General features: G+C 50.5%; 1 protein-coding gene across 1 annotated transcript in view; it reads left to right on the top strand.

Annotated features, from left to right (window-relative positions):
* The window catches only part of best4 (bestrophin 4), a 54,304-nt gene extending 42,230 nt beyond the window's left edge, over positions 1-12,074 (top strand). The window contains exons 4-11 of the mRNA XM_029706082.1: positions 4,339-4,433; positions 5,552-5,785; positions 6,717-6,871; positions 7,139-7,216; positions 9,674-9,826; positions 10,436-10,516; positions 10,790-10,938; positions 11,028-12,074. Coding sequence (XP_029561942.1) covers positions 4,339-4,433; positions 5,552-5,785; positions 6,717-6,871; positions 7,139-7,216; positions 9,674-9,826; positions 10,436-10,516; positions 10,790-10,938; positions 11,028-11,229 — 1,147 coding nt within the window. The 3' untranslated portion in view covers positions 11,230-12,074. The remainder of the gene's footprint in view (positions 1-4,338; positions 4,434-5,551; positions 5,786-6,716; positions 6,872-7,138; positions 7,217-9,673; positions 9,827-10,435; positions 10,517-10,789; positions 10,939-11,027) is intronic.
* The last annotated feature ends 55 nt before the right edge of the window (positions 12,075-12,129 follow it).

Below are 12,129 nucleotides of genomic sequence, written 5' to 3'. Positions count from 1 at the left end.
GCTAGTAGGCTGAGTGGGCAGGGAGCTAGTAGGCTGAGTGGGCGGGGAGCTAGTAGGCTGAGCGGGCGGGGAGCTAGTAGGCTGAGTGGGCGGGGAGCTAGTAGGCTAAGTGGGCGGGGCTGAGTGGGCGGGGAGCTAGTAGACTGAGTGGGCGGGGAGCTAGTAGGCTAAGTGGGCGGGGCTGAGTGGGCGGGGAGCTAGTAGACTGAGTGGGCGGGGAGCTAGTAGGCTGAGGGGCGGGGAGCTAGTAGGCTGAGTGGGCGGGGAGTTGGTAGGCTAAGTGGGCGGGGCTGAGAGGGCGTGGAGCTAGTAGGCTGAGTGGGCGGGGAGCTAGTAGGCTGAGTGGGCGGGGAGCTAGTAGGCTGAGTGGGCGGGGAGCTAGTAGACTGAATGGGCGGGGAGCTAGTTGGCTGAGTGGGCGGGGAGCTAGTAGGCTGAGTGGGCGGGGAGCTAGTAGGCTGAGTGGGCGGGGAGCTAGTAGGCTGAGTGGGCGGGGAGCTAGTAGGCTGAGTGGGCGGGGAGCTAGTAGGCTGAGTGGGCGGGGAGCTAGTAGGCTGAGTGGGCGGGGAGATAGTAGGCTGAGTGGGCGGGGAGCTAGTAGGCTGAGTGGGCGGGGAGCTAGTAGGCTGAGTGGGCGGGGAGCTAGTAGGCTGAGTGGGCGGGGAGCTAGTAGGCTGAGTGGGCGGGGAGATAGTAGGCTGAGTGGGCGGGGAGCTAGTAAGCTGAGTGGGTGGGGAGCTAGTTGGCTGAATGGGCGGGGAGCTAGTAGGCTGGGTGGGCGGGGCTGAGTGGGCGGGGAGCTAGTAGGCTGAGTGGGTGGGGAGCTAGTAGGCTGAGTGGGCGGGGAGCTAGTAGGCTGGGTGGGCGGGGCTGAGTGGGCGGGGAGCTAGTAGGCTGAGTGGGTGGGGAGCTAGTAGGCTGAGTGGGCGGGGAGCTAGTAGGCTGAGTGGGTGGGGAGCTAGTAGGATGAGTGGGCGGGGAGCTAGTAGTCTGAGTGGGCGGGGAGCTAGTAGTCTGAGTGGGCGGGGAGCTAGTAGGCTGAGGGGGCGGGGAGCTAGTAGGCTGAGTGGACGGGGAGATAGTAGTCTGAGTGGGCGGGGAGCTAGTAGTCTGAGTGGGCGGGGAGCTAGTAGGCTGAGGGGGCGGGGAGCTAGTAGGCTGAGGGGGCGGGGAGCTAGTAGGCTGAGTGGACGGGGAGCTAGTAGGCTGAGTGGGCGGGGAGATAGTAGGCTGAGTGGGCGGGGAGATAGTAGGCTGAGTGGGCGGGGAGCTAGTAGGCTGAGTGGACGGGGAGCTAGTTGGCTGAGGGGGCGGGGAGCTAGTAGGCTGAGTGGACGGGGAGCTAGTTGGCTGAGTGGGCGGGAGCTAGTTGGCTGAGGGGGCGGGGAGCTAGTAGGCTGAGTGGATGGGGAGCTAGTAGGCTGAGTGGGCGGGGAGCTAGTAGGCTGAGTGGGCGGGGAGATAGTAGCCTGAGTGGGCGGGGAGATAGTAGGCTGAGTGGGCGGGGCTGAGTGGGTGGGGAGCTAGTTGGCTGAATGGGCGGGGAGCTAGTAGACTGAGTGGGCGGGGAGCTAGTAGACTGGGTGGGCGGGGCTGAGTGGGCGGGGAGCTAGTAGGCTGAGTGGGCGGGGAGCTAGTAGGCTGAGTGGGCGGGGGAGATAGTAGGCTGAGTGGGCGGGGAGATAGTAGGCTGAGTGGGCGGGGAGATAGTAGGCTGAGTATGCGGGGAGCTAGTAGGCTGAGTGGGAGGGGAGCTAGTAGGCTGAGTGGGAGGGGAGCTAGTAGGCTGAGTGGGCGGGGCTGAGTGGGCGGGGAGCTAGTAGGCTGAGTGGGCGGGGAGCTAGTAGGCTGAGTGGGCGGGGAGATAGTAGGCTGAGTGGGCGGGGAGATAGTAGGCTGAGTATGCGGGGAGCTAGTAGGCTGAGTGGGCGGGGAGATAGTAGGCTGAGTGGGCGGGGAGATAGTAGGCTGAGTGGGCGGGGAGATAGTAGGCTGAGTGGGCGGGGAGATAGTAGGCTGAGTATGCGGGGAGCTAGTAGGCTGAGTGGGAGGGGAGCTAGTAGGCTGAGTGGGAGGGGAGCTAGTAGGCTGAGTGGGCAGGGAGCTAGTAGGCTGAGTGGGCGGGGAGCTAGTAGGCTGAGTGGGCGGCGAGATAGTAGGCTGAGTGGGCGGGGAGATAGTAGGCTGAGTATGCGGGGAGCTAGTAGGCTGAGTGGGCGGGGAGCTAGTAGGCTGAGTGGGCGGGGAGCTAGTTGGCTGAATGGGCGGGGAGCTAGTAGGCTGAGTGGGCGGGGAGCTAGTAGGCTGGGTGGGCGGGGCTGAGTGGGAGGGGAGCTAGTAGGCTGAGTGGGCGGGGAGCTAGGAGGCTGAGTGGGCGGGGAGCTAGTAGGCTGAGTGGGCAGGGAGCTAGTAGGCTGAGTGGGCGGGGAGCTAGTAGGCTGAGTGGGCGGGGAGCTAGTTGGCTGAGTGGGCGGGGAGCTAGTAGGCTGAGTGGACGGGGAGCTAGTAGGCTGAGTGGGCGGGGAGATAGTTGGCTGAGAGGCGGGGAGCCTGTAGTGTGGTTTTCCACTTTAATTTTGAGTGTGACTCCAAATCCAGACCTCCATGGGTTGATAAATTGGATTTCCATTGATTATTTTTGTGTGATTTTGTTGTCAGCACATTCAACTATGTAAAGAAAAAAATATTTAATAAGATTATTTCATTAATTCAGGTCTAGGATGTGTTATTTTAGTGTTCCCTTAATTTTTTTGAGCTGTATGTTTACTGAGATGCTGAAGTCAAATTTTGGAACCAGTAGACTACCTACCTAGCTATGTAAACCATGTCCTCTGCGAACACGCCTTCTGCCATGCTGTTCATGAGGCGGGACTTAAATTAATGACGTAAGAGAATAAGACATTACTGTTAATTATCCCGCCCCATCCCGCCTCCATCCCGCCTCCATTCTGCCTCCATCCCGCCCCCATCCCTCCTCCATCCCGCCTCCACCCTGCTCCATCCCGCCCCCATCCCGCCTCCACCCTGCTCCATCCCGCCTCCATCCCGCCTCCATCCCGCCTCCACCCTGCTCTATCCCGCCCCCACCCTGCTCCATCCCGCCTCTATCCCGCCCCCATCCCGCCCCCATCCCGCCTCCATCCCGCCCCCATCCCGCCTCCATCCCGCCTCCATCCCGCCTCCATCCCGCCTCATCCCGCCTCCATCCCGCCCCCATCCCGCCTCCATCCCGCCTCCATCCCGCCCCCATCCCGCCTCCACCCTGCTCCATCCCGCCTCCATCCCGCCTCCATCCCGCCTCCATCCCGCCCCCATCCCGCCTCCACCCTGCTCCATCTCGCCTCCATCCCGCCTCCATCCCGCCTCCATCCCGCCCCATCCCGCCTCTATCCCCGCCCCCATCCCGCCCCCATCCCGCCTCCATCCCGCCCCATCCCGCCTCCATCCCGCCCCATCCCGCCTCCATCCCGCCTCTATCCCGCCCCCATCCCGCCCCATCCCGCCTCCATCCCGCCCCCATCCCATTTCCATCCCGCCCCCATCCCGCCCCATCCCGCCTCCATCCCGCCTCCATCCCGCCCCCATCCCGCCCCATCCCGCCTCCATCCCGCCCTCATCCCGCCTCCATCCCGCCTCTATCCCGCCCCCATCCCACCTCCATCCCGCCCCATCCCGCCCCATCCCGCCCCCATCCCGCCTCCATCCCGCCTCCATCCCGCCTCCATCCCGCCCCATCCCGCCCCATCCCGCCTCCATCCCACCTCCATCCCGCCCCATCCCGCCTCCATCCCGCCTCCATCCCGCCTCCATCCCGCCCCCATCCCGCCTCCATCCCGCCTCCATCCCGCCTCCATCCCTCCTCCATCCCGCCTCCATCCCTCCTCCATCCCGCCCCATCCCGCCTCCATCCCGCCTCCATCCCATCTCCATCCCACCTCCATCCCGCCCCATCCCGCCTCCATCCCGCCTCCATCCCGCCCCATCCCGCCTCCATCCCGCCTCCATCCCGCCTCCATCCCGCCCCATCCCGCCTCCATCCCGCCTCCATCCCGCCCCCATCCCGCCCCCATCCCGCCTCCATCCCGCCTCCATCCCGCCCCATCCCGCCTCCATCCCGCCTCCATCCCTCCTCCTGAATCCAAGTGTTTGACACGAGGAAGGGGACAACAGTCATGTTTTTTCTTTGATCTGGTTTCATCCAAATATCATCAAATGTCATGAAAAACTGTTCAGGACCTTTATTGGAGAGAGTTACAAACCAGAAAAGTGTATGTTTGGTATCAATAATCAGTTATTTTGAATAGGATATATTATGTTTTCAATATGATTCCTTTGCAGGTTCTTCCTCACTGAGAAACAACAGTTGTTGTTTGAAAATGTAGCCCTTTACTGTGACCAGTTTACCAACTTTATCCCAATGTCCTTTGTGCTGGGTAAGTCAACTTTATACCAATGTCCTAATCTCCACCCCTAACCTCATCCCTACCCCTACCCCTCACCCCACCCCTACCCCTCACCCCACCCCTACCCCTCACCCCACCCCTCACCCCACCCCTACCCCTCACCCTCACCCCTAACCCCATCCCTAACCCCCCATCAAAAGCTGCACTGAAATCTAACAAAACAGCTCCCACATGTCAGTGCCAAGCGTGTTCAGTGCCCTTCCCTATAAGCATGTTGCAAGTGTGTTGTTCATTTGTTATCTGTAAAATAAATTTGTATTTTATCAAACACCATTTTTTTTTTCTCCCAAAAGTTTGCTAAGCCCCATGTAACAGGCTGATTGGTCGGTTGTTTGAACCATTAAAGGGTGATCTGTTATTCTTGGATAGCTGAGTGACCTTCGCCTCCCTCCATGTCTGAGGGAACACAACCGTCTTCTAGGTTTAAATTGAAGATGTGACAAACAGGAGTCCCCAATGTATTTCCTCTACCGACCTCAGTAATTCACCATCCAGGTTGTCGGGAACAAGGTGGCTTGTCCTTATTTATAAACGTTTTCACCTCTTCCAACACCCACTTTGTGAATACTCAAAACTACACCGCTTGTCTTTTCATTATTTGATCCATTATTCATGAATATGAAAAGCTCAGTATTTGTTTGTTTGCATGTCATGTCTAAGTTTGCTAATCTCGTCAACAACAACAACAACAAAAACAAAAAGTTATGAAAGCGGTCGTTAATATCGCAGGGTTTTGTTATGAACAGTGAAGGATGTTACGAGAACGCGTCGGACATGTTTTTTTGACCGTTGAGGGAGCAATACAAGCATTTCGCTGCACCTGCAATAAGACGTGCTGAACTGCGTACGCGACGAATAAACTCCGATTTGATGCGCGTGTCATATTTTCCCCTGTGAGGTTTCTATGTAACCCTGGCGTTCATTTTCCCCTGTGAGGTTTCTATGTAACCCTGGCGTTCATTTCCCCCTGTGAGGTTTCTATGTAACCCTGGCGTTCATTTTCCCCTGTAAGGTTTCTATGTAACCCTGGCGTTCATTTCCCCCTGTGAGGTTTCTATGTAACCCTGGCGTTCATTTTCCCCTGTAAGGTTTCTATGTAACCCTGGCATTCAACCGTTGGTGGGGTCAGTACACCAGCTTCCCCCTGCCTGATAACCTGATGATGGCGGTGTCAGGGAACGTCCACGGGCTCGACGAGAGGGGCCGGCTGCTCCGACGCACACTCATGAGATATGCTAACCTCTCCTCTGTCCTCATCCTGCGATCCATCAGCACTAGAGTACGCAGACGGTTCCCAACCCTGGAGCAGGTGGTGGATGCAGGTGAGGAGGTGTGTGTGTGTGTGTGTGTGTGTGTGTGTGTGTGTGTGTGTGTGTGTGTGTGTGTGTGTGTGCGCGCGCACGCACATCCGTGCACGTCCCAGGGATAATGCATAGGTTACACATCTCTATGACTGCGTTTACACAGGCAGCCCAATTCTCACAGTCCCGTGTAGCTCAGTTGGTAGAGCAGTTGGTAGAGCAGTTGGTAGAGCAGTTGGTAGAGCAGTTGGTAGCTCAGTTGGTAGAGCAGTTGGTAGAGCAGTTGGTAGAGCAGTTGGTAGAGCAGTTGGTAGAGCAGTTGGTAGCTCAGTTGGTAGAGCAGTTGGTAGAGCAGTTGGTAGAGCAGTTGGTAGAGCAGTTGGTAGCTCAGTTGGTAGAGCAGTTGGTAGAGCAGTTGGTAGAGCAGTTGGTAGAGCAGTTGGTAGCTCAGTTGGTAGAGCAGTTGGTAGAGCAGTTGGTAGAGCAGTTGGTAGCTCAGTTGGTAGCTCAGTTGGTAGCTCAGTTGGTAGAGCAGTTGGTAGAGCAGTTGGTAGAGCAGTTGGTAGAGCAGTTGGTAGAGCAGTTGGTAGAGCAGTTGGTAGCTCAGTTGGTAGAGCAGTTGGTAGAGCAGTTGGTAGAGCAGTTGGTAGAGCAGTTGGTAGCTCAGTTGGTAGAGCAGTTGGTAGAGCAGTTGGTAGAGCAGTTGGTAGAGCATGGTGTTTGCAACGCCAGGCTTGTGGGTTCGTATTCCCACGGGGACCCAGTACGGAGAAAAAAATGAAATGAAAATGTATGCATTCACTACTGTAAGTCGCTCTGGATAAGAGCGTCTGCTAAATGACTCAAAATGTAAAATCTTTTACCCAAAATTATTGCCAAAAGAGATGAGATTTCGGGCTGCCTGAGTTAGGCTGAATTTACAGACTATCGTTCCTCTTGTCTCCTGGCGCAGGATTTATGACATCACTGGAGCATCAACAGCTGGATGGTTTGTACTCTGACTTCAACAAGTACTGGATGCCTCTGACGTGGTTTACTAACCTGGCATCGCGGGCCAGACAGGAGGGCCGGGTCAGAGACGACGTCGCCCTACGACTGCTCATGGATGTGAGTGCTTTTCTCTGAACGCCGAACCCGTGAATTGACCTATAAACTTTCTGAAGGATACAAATTTCCAGAGGACCCCCCCTCCCATTATAGCTGACATGGACCCTTCTCCATCCACAGGATTTCATTTGACTGTAAAGTAAAGTTACATCCAGACAACAGTATAAATCAGGATATAACGGCTAGGAGTTCTTTGTGGTCAGTTCACAAGGTCAGGTGACTCTCCTGGTCCTAACTATGACGCCCTATTTGTCCTTCTGTCCCCAGGAGCTGAATAACTACAGAGGCAAGTGCAGCCTGCTGTTTCACTATGACTGGATCAGCATTCCTCTGGTCTACACTCAGGTAACCCTACCCTCTAACCCCTAACCCCTAACCTCTTACCCCTAAACCTCTGGTCTACACTCAGGTAACCCTACCCTCTCACCCTTAACCCTTAACCTCTAACCCCTAAACCTCTGGTCTACACTCAGGTAACCCTACCCTCTAACCCCTAACCTCTAACCCCTAATCTCTAACCCCTAACCCCTAAACCTCTGGTCTACACTCAGGTAACCCTAACCTCTAACCCCTAACCTCTAACCCCTAACCCCTAAACCTCTGGTCTACACTCAGGTAACCCTACCCTCTAACCTCTAACCCCTAACCTCTAACCCCTAACCCCTAAACCTCTGGTCTACACTCAGGTAACCCTACCCTCTAACCTCTAACCCCTAACCTCTAACCCCTAACCTCTAACCCCTAACCCCTAAACCTCTGGTCTACACTCAGGTAACCCTACCCTCTAACCTCTAACCCCTAACCTCTAACCCCTAAACCTCTGGTCTACACTCAGGTAACCCTCTAACCCCTAACCGCTAACCTTTAACCCCTAAACCTCTGGTCTACACTCAGGTAACCCTACCCTCTAACCCCTAACCCCTAAACCTCTAACCCCTACCCTCTAACCCCTAACCTCTAACCCCTAACCCCTAACCCCTAACCTCTAACCCCTAACCCCTAAACCTCTGGTCTACACTCAGGTAACCCTCTTGCCCCTACCCTTTAACCCCTAAACCTCTGGTCTACACTCAGGTAACCCTACCCTCTAACCTCTAACCCCTAACCCCTAACCCCTAAACTCTGGTCTACACTCAGGTAACCCTACCCCCTACCCCCTAACCCCTAACCCCTAACCCCTAAACCTCTGGTCTACACACAGGTAAATGTTACAGACTGGGTTCAAACCCCAAGACTGTTAGCCCACTGAGCTAAAGTTAGGTTAGCTTGGGGAGTTAACACAAGTCGTCAGGTCTCAGACAACGTTATTTATCAGCCAAGGTTCTTTATCAGCCAACGTTAGTTATCAGCCAATGATATTTATCAGCCAAGGTTCTTTATCAGCCAACGTTAGTTATCAGCCAATGATATTTATCAGCCAATGATATTTATCAGCCAAGGTTCTTTATCAGCCAACGTTAGTTATCAGCCAATGATATTTATCAGCCAACGTTATTTATCAGCTAATGATATTTATCAGCCAACGTTATTTATCAGCCAATGATATTTATCAGCCAATGATATTTATCAGCCAATGATATTTATCAGCCAACGTTAGTTATCAGCCAATGATATTTATCAGCCAATGATATTTATCAGCCAACGTTATTTATCAGCCAATGATATTTATCAGCCAATGATATTTATCAGCCAATGATATTTATCAGCCAACGTTAGTTATCAGCCAATGATATTTATCAGCCAACGTTAGTTATCAGCCAATGATATTTATCAGCCAAGAATATTTATCAGCCAATGATATTTATCAGCCAACGTTAGTTATCAGCCAAGAATATTTATCAGCCAATGATATTTATCAGCCAAGAATATTTATCAGCCAATGATATTTATCAGCCAATGATATTTATCAGCCAATGATATTTATCAGCCAAGAATATTTATCAGCCAATGATATTTATCAGCCAATGATATTTATCAGCCAAGAATATTTATCAGCCAATGATATTTATCAGCCAAGAATATTTATCAGCCAATGATATTTATCAGCCAACGTTAGTTATCAGCCAATGATATTTATCAGCCAACGTTATTTATCTGCCAATGATATTTATCAGCCAACGTTAGTTATCAGCCAAGCTTGGTTCACTTAACCGCCTCAGTTACATGTGATGGTCAGTAATGGTGAAAGTGTCTTCAGCTGTAAAAACAAAGCTATTACTAGAAACTGCTGAGGCCCAAATTAGTATGCTGTATAACATCAAACTACTTCCTGTATAACACCAAACTACTTCCTGTATAACACCAAACTACTTCCTGTATAACACCAAACTACTGCCTGTATAACACCAAACTACTGCCTGCCTGTATAATACCAAACTACTGCCTGTATAACACCAAACTACTGCCTGTACAACACCAAACTACTGCCTGCCTGTATAATACCAAACTACTGCCTGTATAATACCAAACTACTGCCTGTACAACACCAAACTACTGTCTGTATAATACCAAACTACTGCCTGTATAATACCAAACTACTGCCTGCCTGTATAATACCAAACTACTGCCTGTACAACACCAAACTACTGCCTGTATAACACCAAACTACTGCCTGTATAATACCAAACTACTGCCTGTATAATACCAAACTACTGCCTGTATAACACCAAACTACTGCCTGTATAATACCAAACTACTGCCTGTATAATACCAAACTACTGCCTGTATAACACCAAACTACTGCCTGTATAGTACCAAGCTACTGCCTCTATAATTCGATGTGATTATGTTTCTCCACACAAGGTCGTGACCCTGGCTGTGTACTCGTTCTTTGGCTTCTGTCTGATTGGTCGACAGTTCCTGAACCCTGAGAAGGGGTATAAAGGTCACCAGCTGGACTTGTATGTTCCCATCTTCACCCTGCTTCAGTTCTTCTTCTATGCAGGCTGGCTCAAGGTGAGTTCCTTATCAGTTCTTCTTCTATGCAGGCTGGCTCAAAGTGAGTTCCTTATCAGTTCTTCTTCTATGCAGGCTGGATCAAGGTGAGTTCCTTATCAGTTCTTCTTCTATGCAGGCTGGCTCAAGGTGAGTTCCTTATCAGTTCTTCTTCTATGCAGGCTGGCTCAAAGTGAGTTCCTTATCAGTTCTTCTTCTATGCAGGCTGGATCAAGGTGAGTTCCTTATCAGTTCTTCTTCTATGCAGGCTGGATCAAGGTGAGTTCCTTATCGATTGATTGAATATTGATTGGTTGCTGTATTGATTGAGTATTGATTTGTTTGTTAATTGATTGGTTAGTTAGTTAATTGATTGGATGTTGGTTAATTGATTGATTGGATATTGATTGATTGGTTTATTTAATATTGATTGGGTGGTTAATTGATTGATTGGTTTTCGTTGTTGCTTGCAGTTTGAATTATGCATTATGTACAGTCAAGATATGTTATGGTAAGGGACCAGAGTTTTGCTTTCCCAGAGTTTATTTTGGCTGAGACATGGTTAGGAACAACTCTTGGCCCTAGTTATGCTGAAGTCCTTGACTGTCCTTCCTTCTCTCTGTTCCCTAGGTGGGGGAGCTGATCATCAATCCCTTCGGTGAGGACGATGATGACTTTGAAACCAACCAACTAATTGACCGAAATATTCAGGTGTGTTCATCTCACTTCATTTGAATTTAGGCCATCAATTACCATTGACTGCTGAGTGATAAAGTACTTATCAGAGCTTTTGTACCTTTGCAGTATTTTCTGTTATTTAAAAAAAAATCTCAGTTCATTTTCCTGAACCAATCATTTACCATCTGCTATAAAGTATTGTCTGACCTTATGGACTGTTGGGGTTTTATCCAGAAAGACAGTGATAGATCTGCTGTCTTTCATTGGTTATTTTGCTGTCTTTCTCCCCCTCACATTTCTTCCCAGGTGTCCATGCTGGCTGTGGATGACATGCACCAGAACCTGCCCCCAACAGAGAAGGACAAGTTCTGGGTGGAGAGATACTTCTCTGTCCCCTACTCTACTGCAGCTGAGACCCTCAGACCTACCTTCATGGGCTCAACATATGACATAAGGTAGTCTACAATGACTGTGATTCATTTGTTCATTCATTTGTTTAATTCATTCATTTATTTGTTTGTTAATTCATTGATTCATTGGGCAGCTTTGAATCTGGTCAGGCCGTCTCCATGCCCTTCGTCTATAAGGATGAGTGTGGTGATGTGGACAGGAAGGTGAAGGATGTGTCTTTAGTGAGAGACAGTCAGCTGAAGGTGTCTCATCTGCAGACAGAACGAGGGGAGGGGCAGTTCAAGGTGGCTGTGGAACTCATCCAAGCCAATGACAATGAGCAGAGCTCTTGTTGAAAGATCTGGGCAACTTGTTTATGGGTTATGTTTATTTTTTGGGGGATAATTCATGCATTTTCCATGCACCTGTGTGTTAATGATTGTGTGAAATGTCTTCTACAGTCATGTTTAGATTGTTTGTAATCCTGGTTATTAAAAAAAAGATTTTGAAAAACATTAATTATTCTATTTATAAAGAATATAAAAACCATTCAATAAAACAGCTGTGACAGTGACTTTGAAGCCTGATTCCATCGATATAACATTGTAGATTGATTTCAATAAATAAATTAAAAGTTGATCTACAGAAATTAATATACTGTAGGTAGTGAACGAATCTGCCAAGACTGACATACGTATGTAAGGAATAAAAGTGTGATTGTTTTTCATGTTTCATTTGTTTTGTTGTATTCTCTTGTATTGTTTATTTTCTGGTGTATTTCCTACGCAATTTGTTGTGTAATTGTAAAAATGCAGGGCTTTCTTGGTCTCAATGGGACACCCTGTTTAAAATAAAGGTCAAATAAAAAAAGTACACATTTTTTTCGATAGCTATTGACTGTCATGGAATGTAAACATGTTAGCTAGCTAGCTAGCCAGCTAACTAGAAGGCTAGCAAATGTTAGCTTCCTGCCATTGGTGTAGCGTTGTAAAACTCGTTGGCGTAAGCTAGCTAGCTAGCTTGCTAGGCTACTAGCCTACGGAAGCCGACACGGTAACGTAACTTGTCGAATTGAAAGCTAGCTGAAGTTATAGGCGTTTCGCCCTTTAGATCCGATTTGAAGCGCTACGGAAAGTGTCTGCTAGCTGTCACTTAGCTAAAGCGGTGGCACCGGTTCGTTTGAAAACGGACGGTGGATATATAAAAAAAGAAAGAAAATAAGCTTTTGTGTTTTGTTTTTGTTCAAATATAGAAGC

This window comes from Salmo trutta, chromosome 21, assembly GCF_901001165.1.
Source record: "Salmo trutta chromosome 21, fSalTru1.1, whole genome shotgun sequence".
NCBI lineage: Eukaryota > Metazoa > Chordata > Actinopteri > Salmoniformes > Salmonidae > Salmo > Salmo trutta.
The sequence above is the reverse complement of the archived record's forward strand: the minus strand, read 5'-3'. Positions and strand labels throughout refer to the sequence as shown.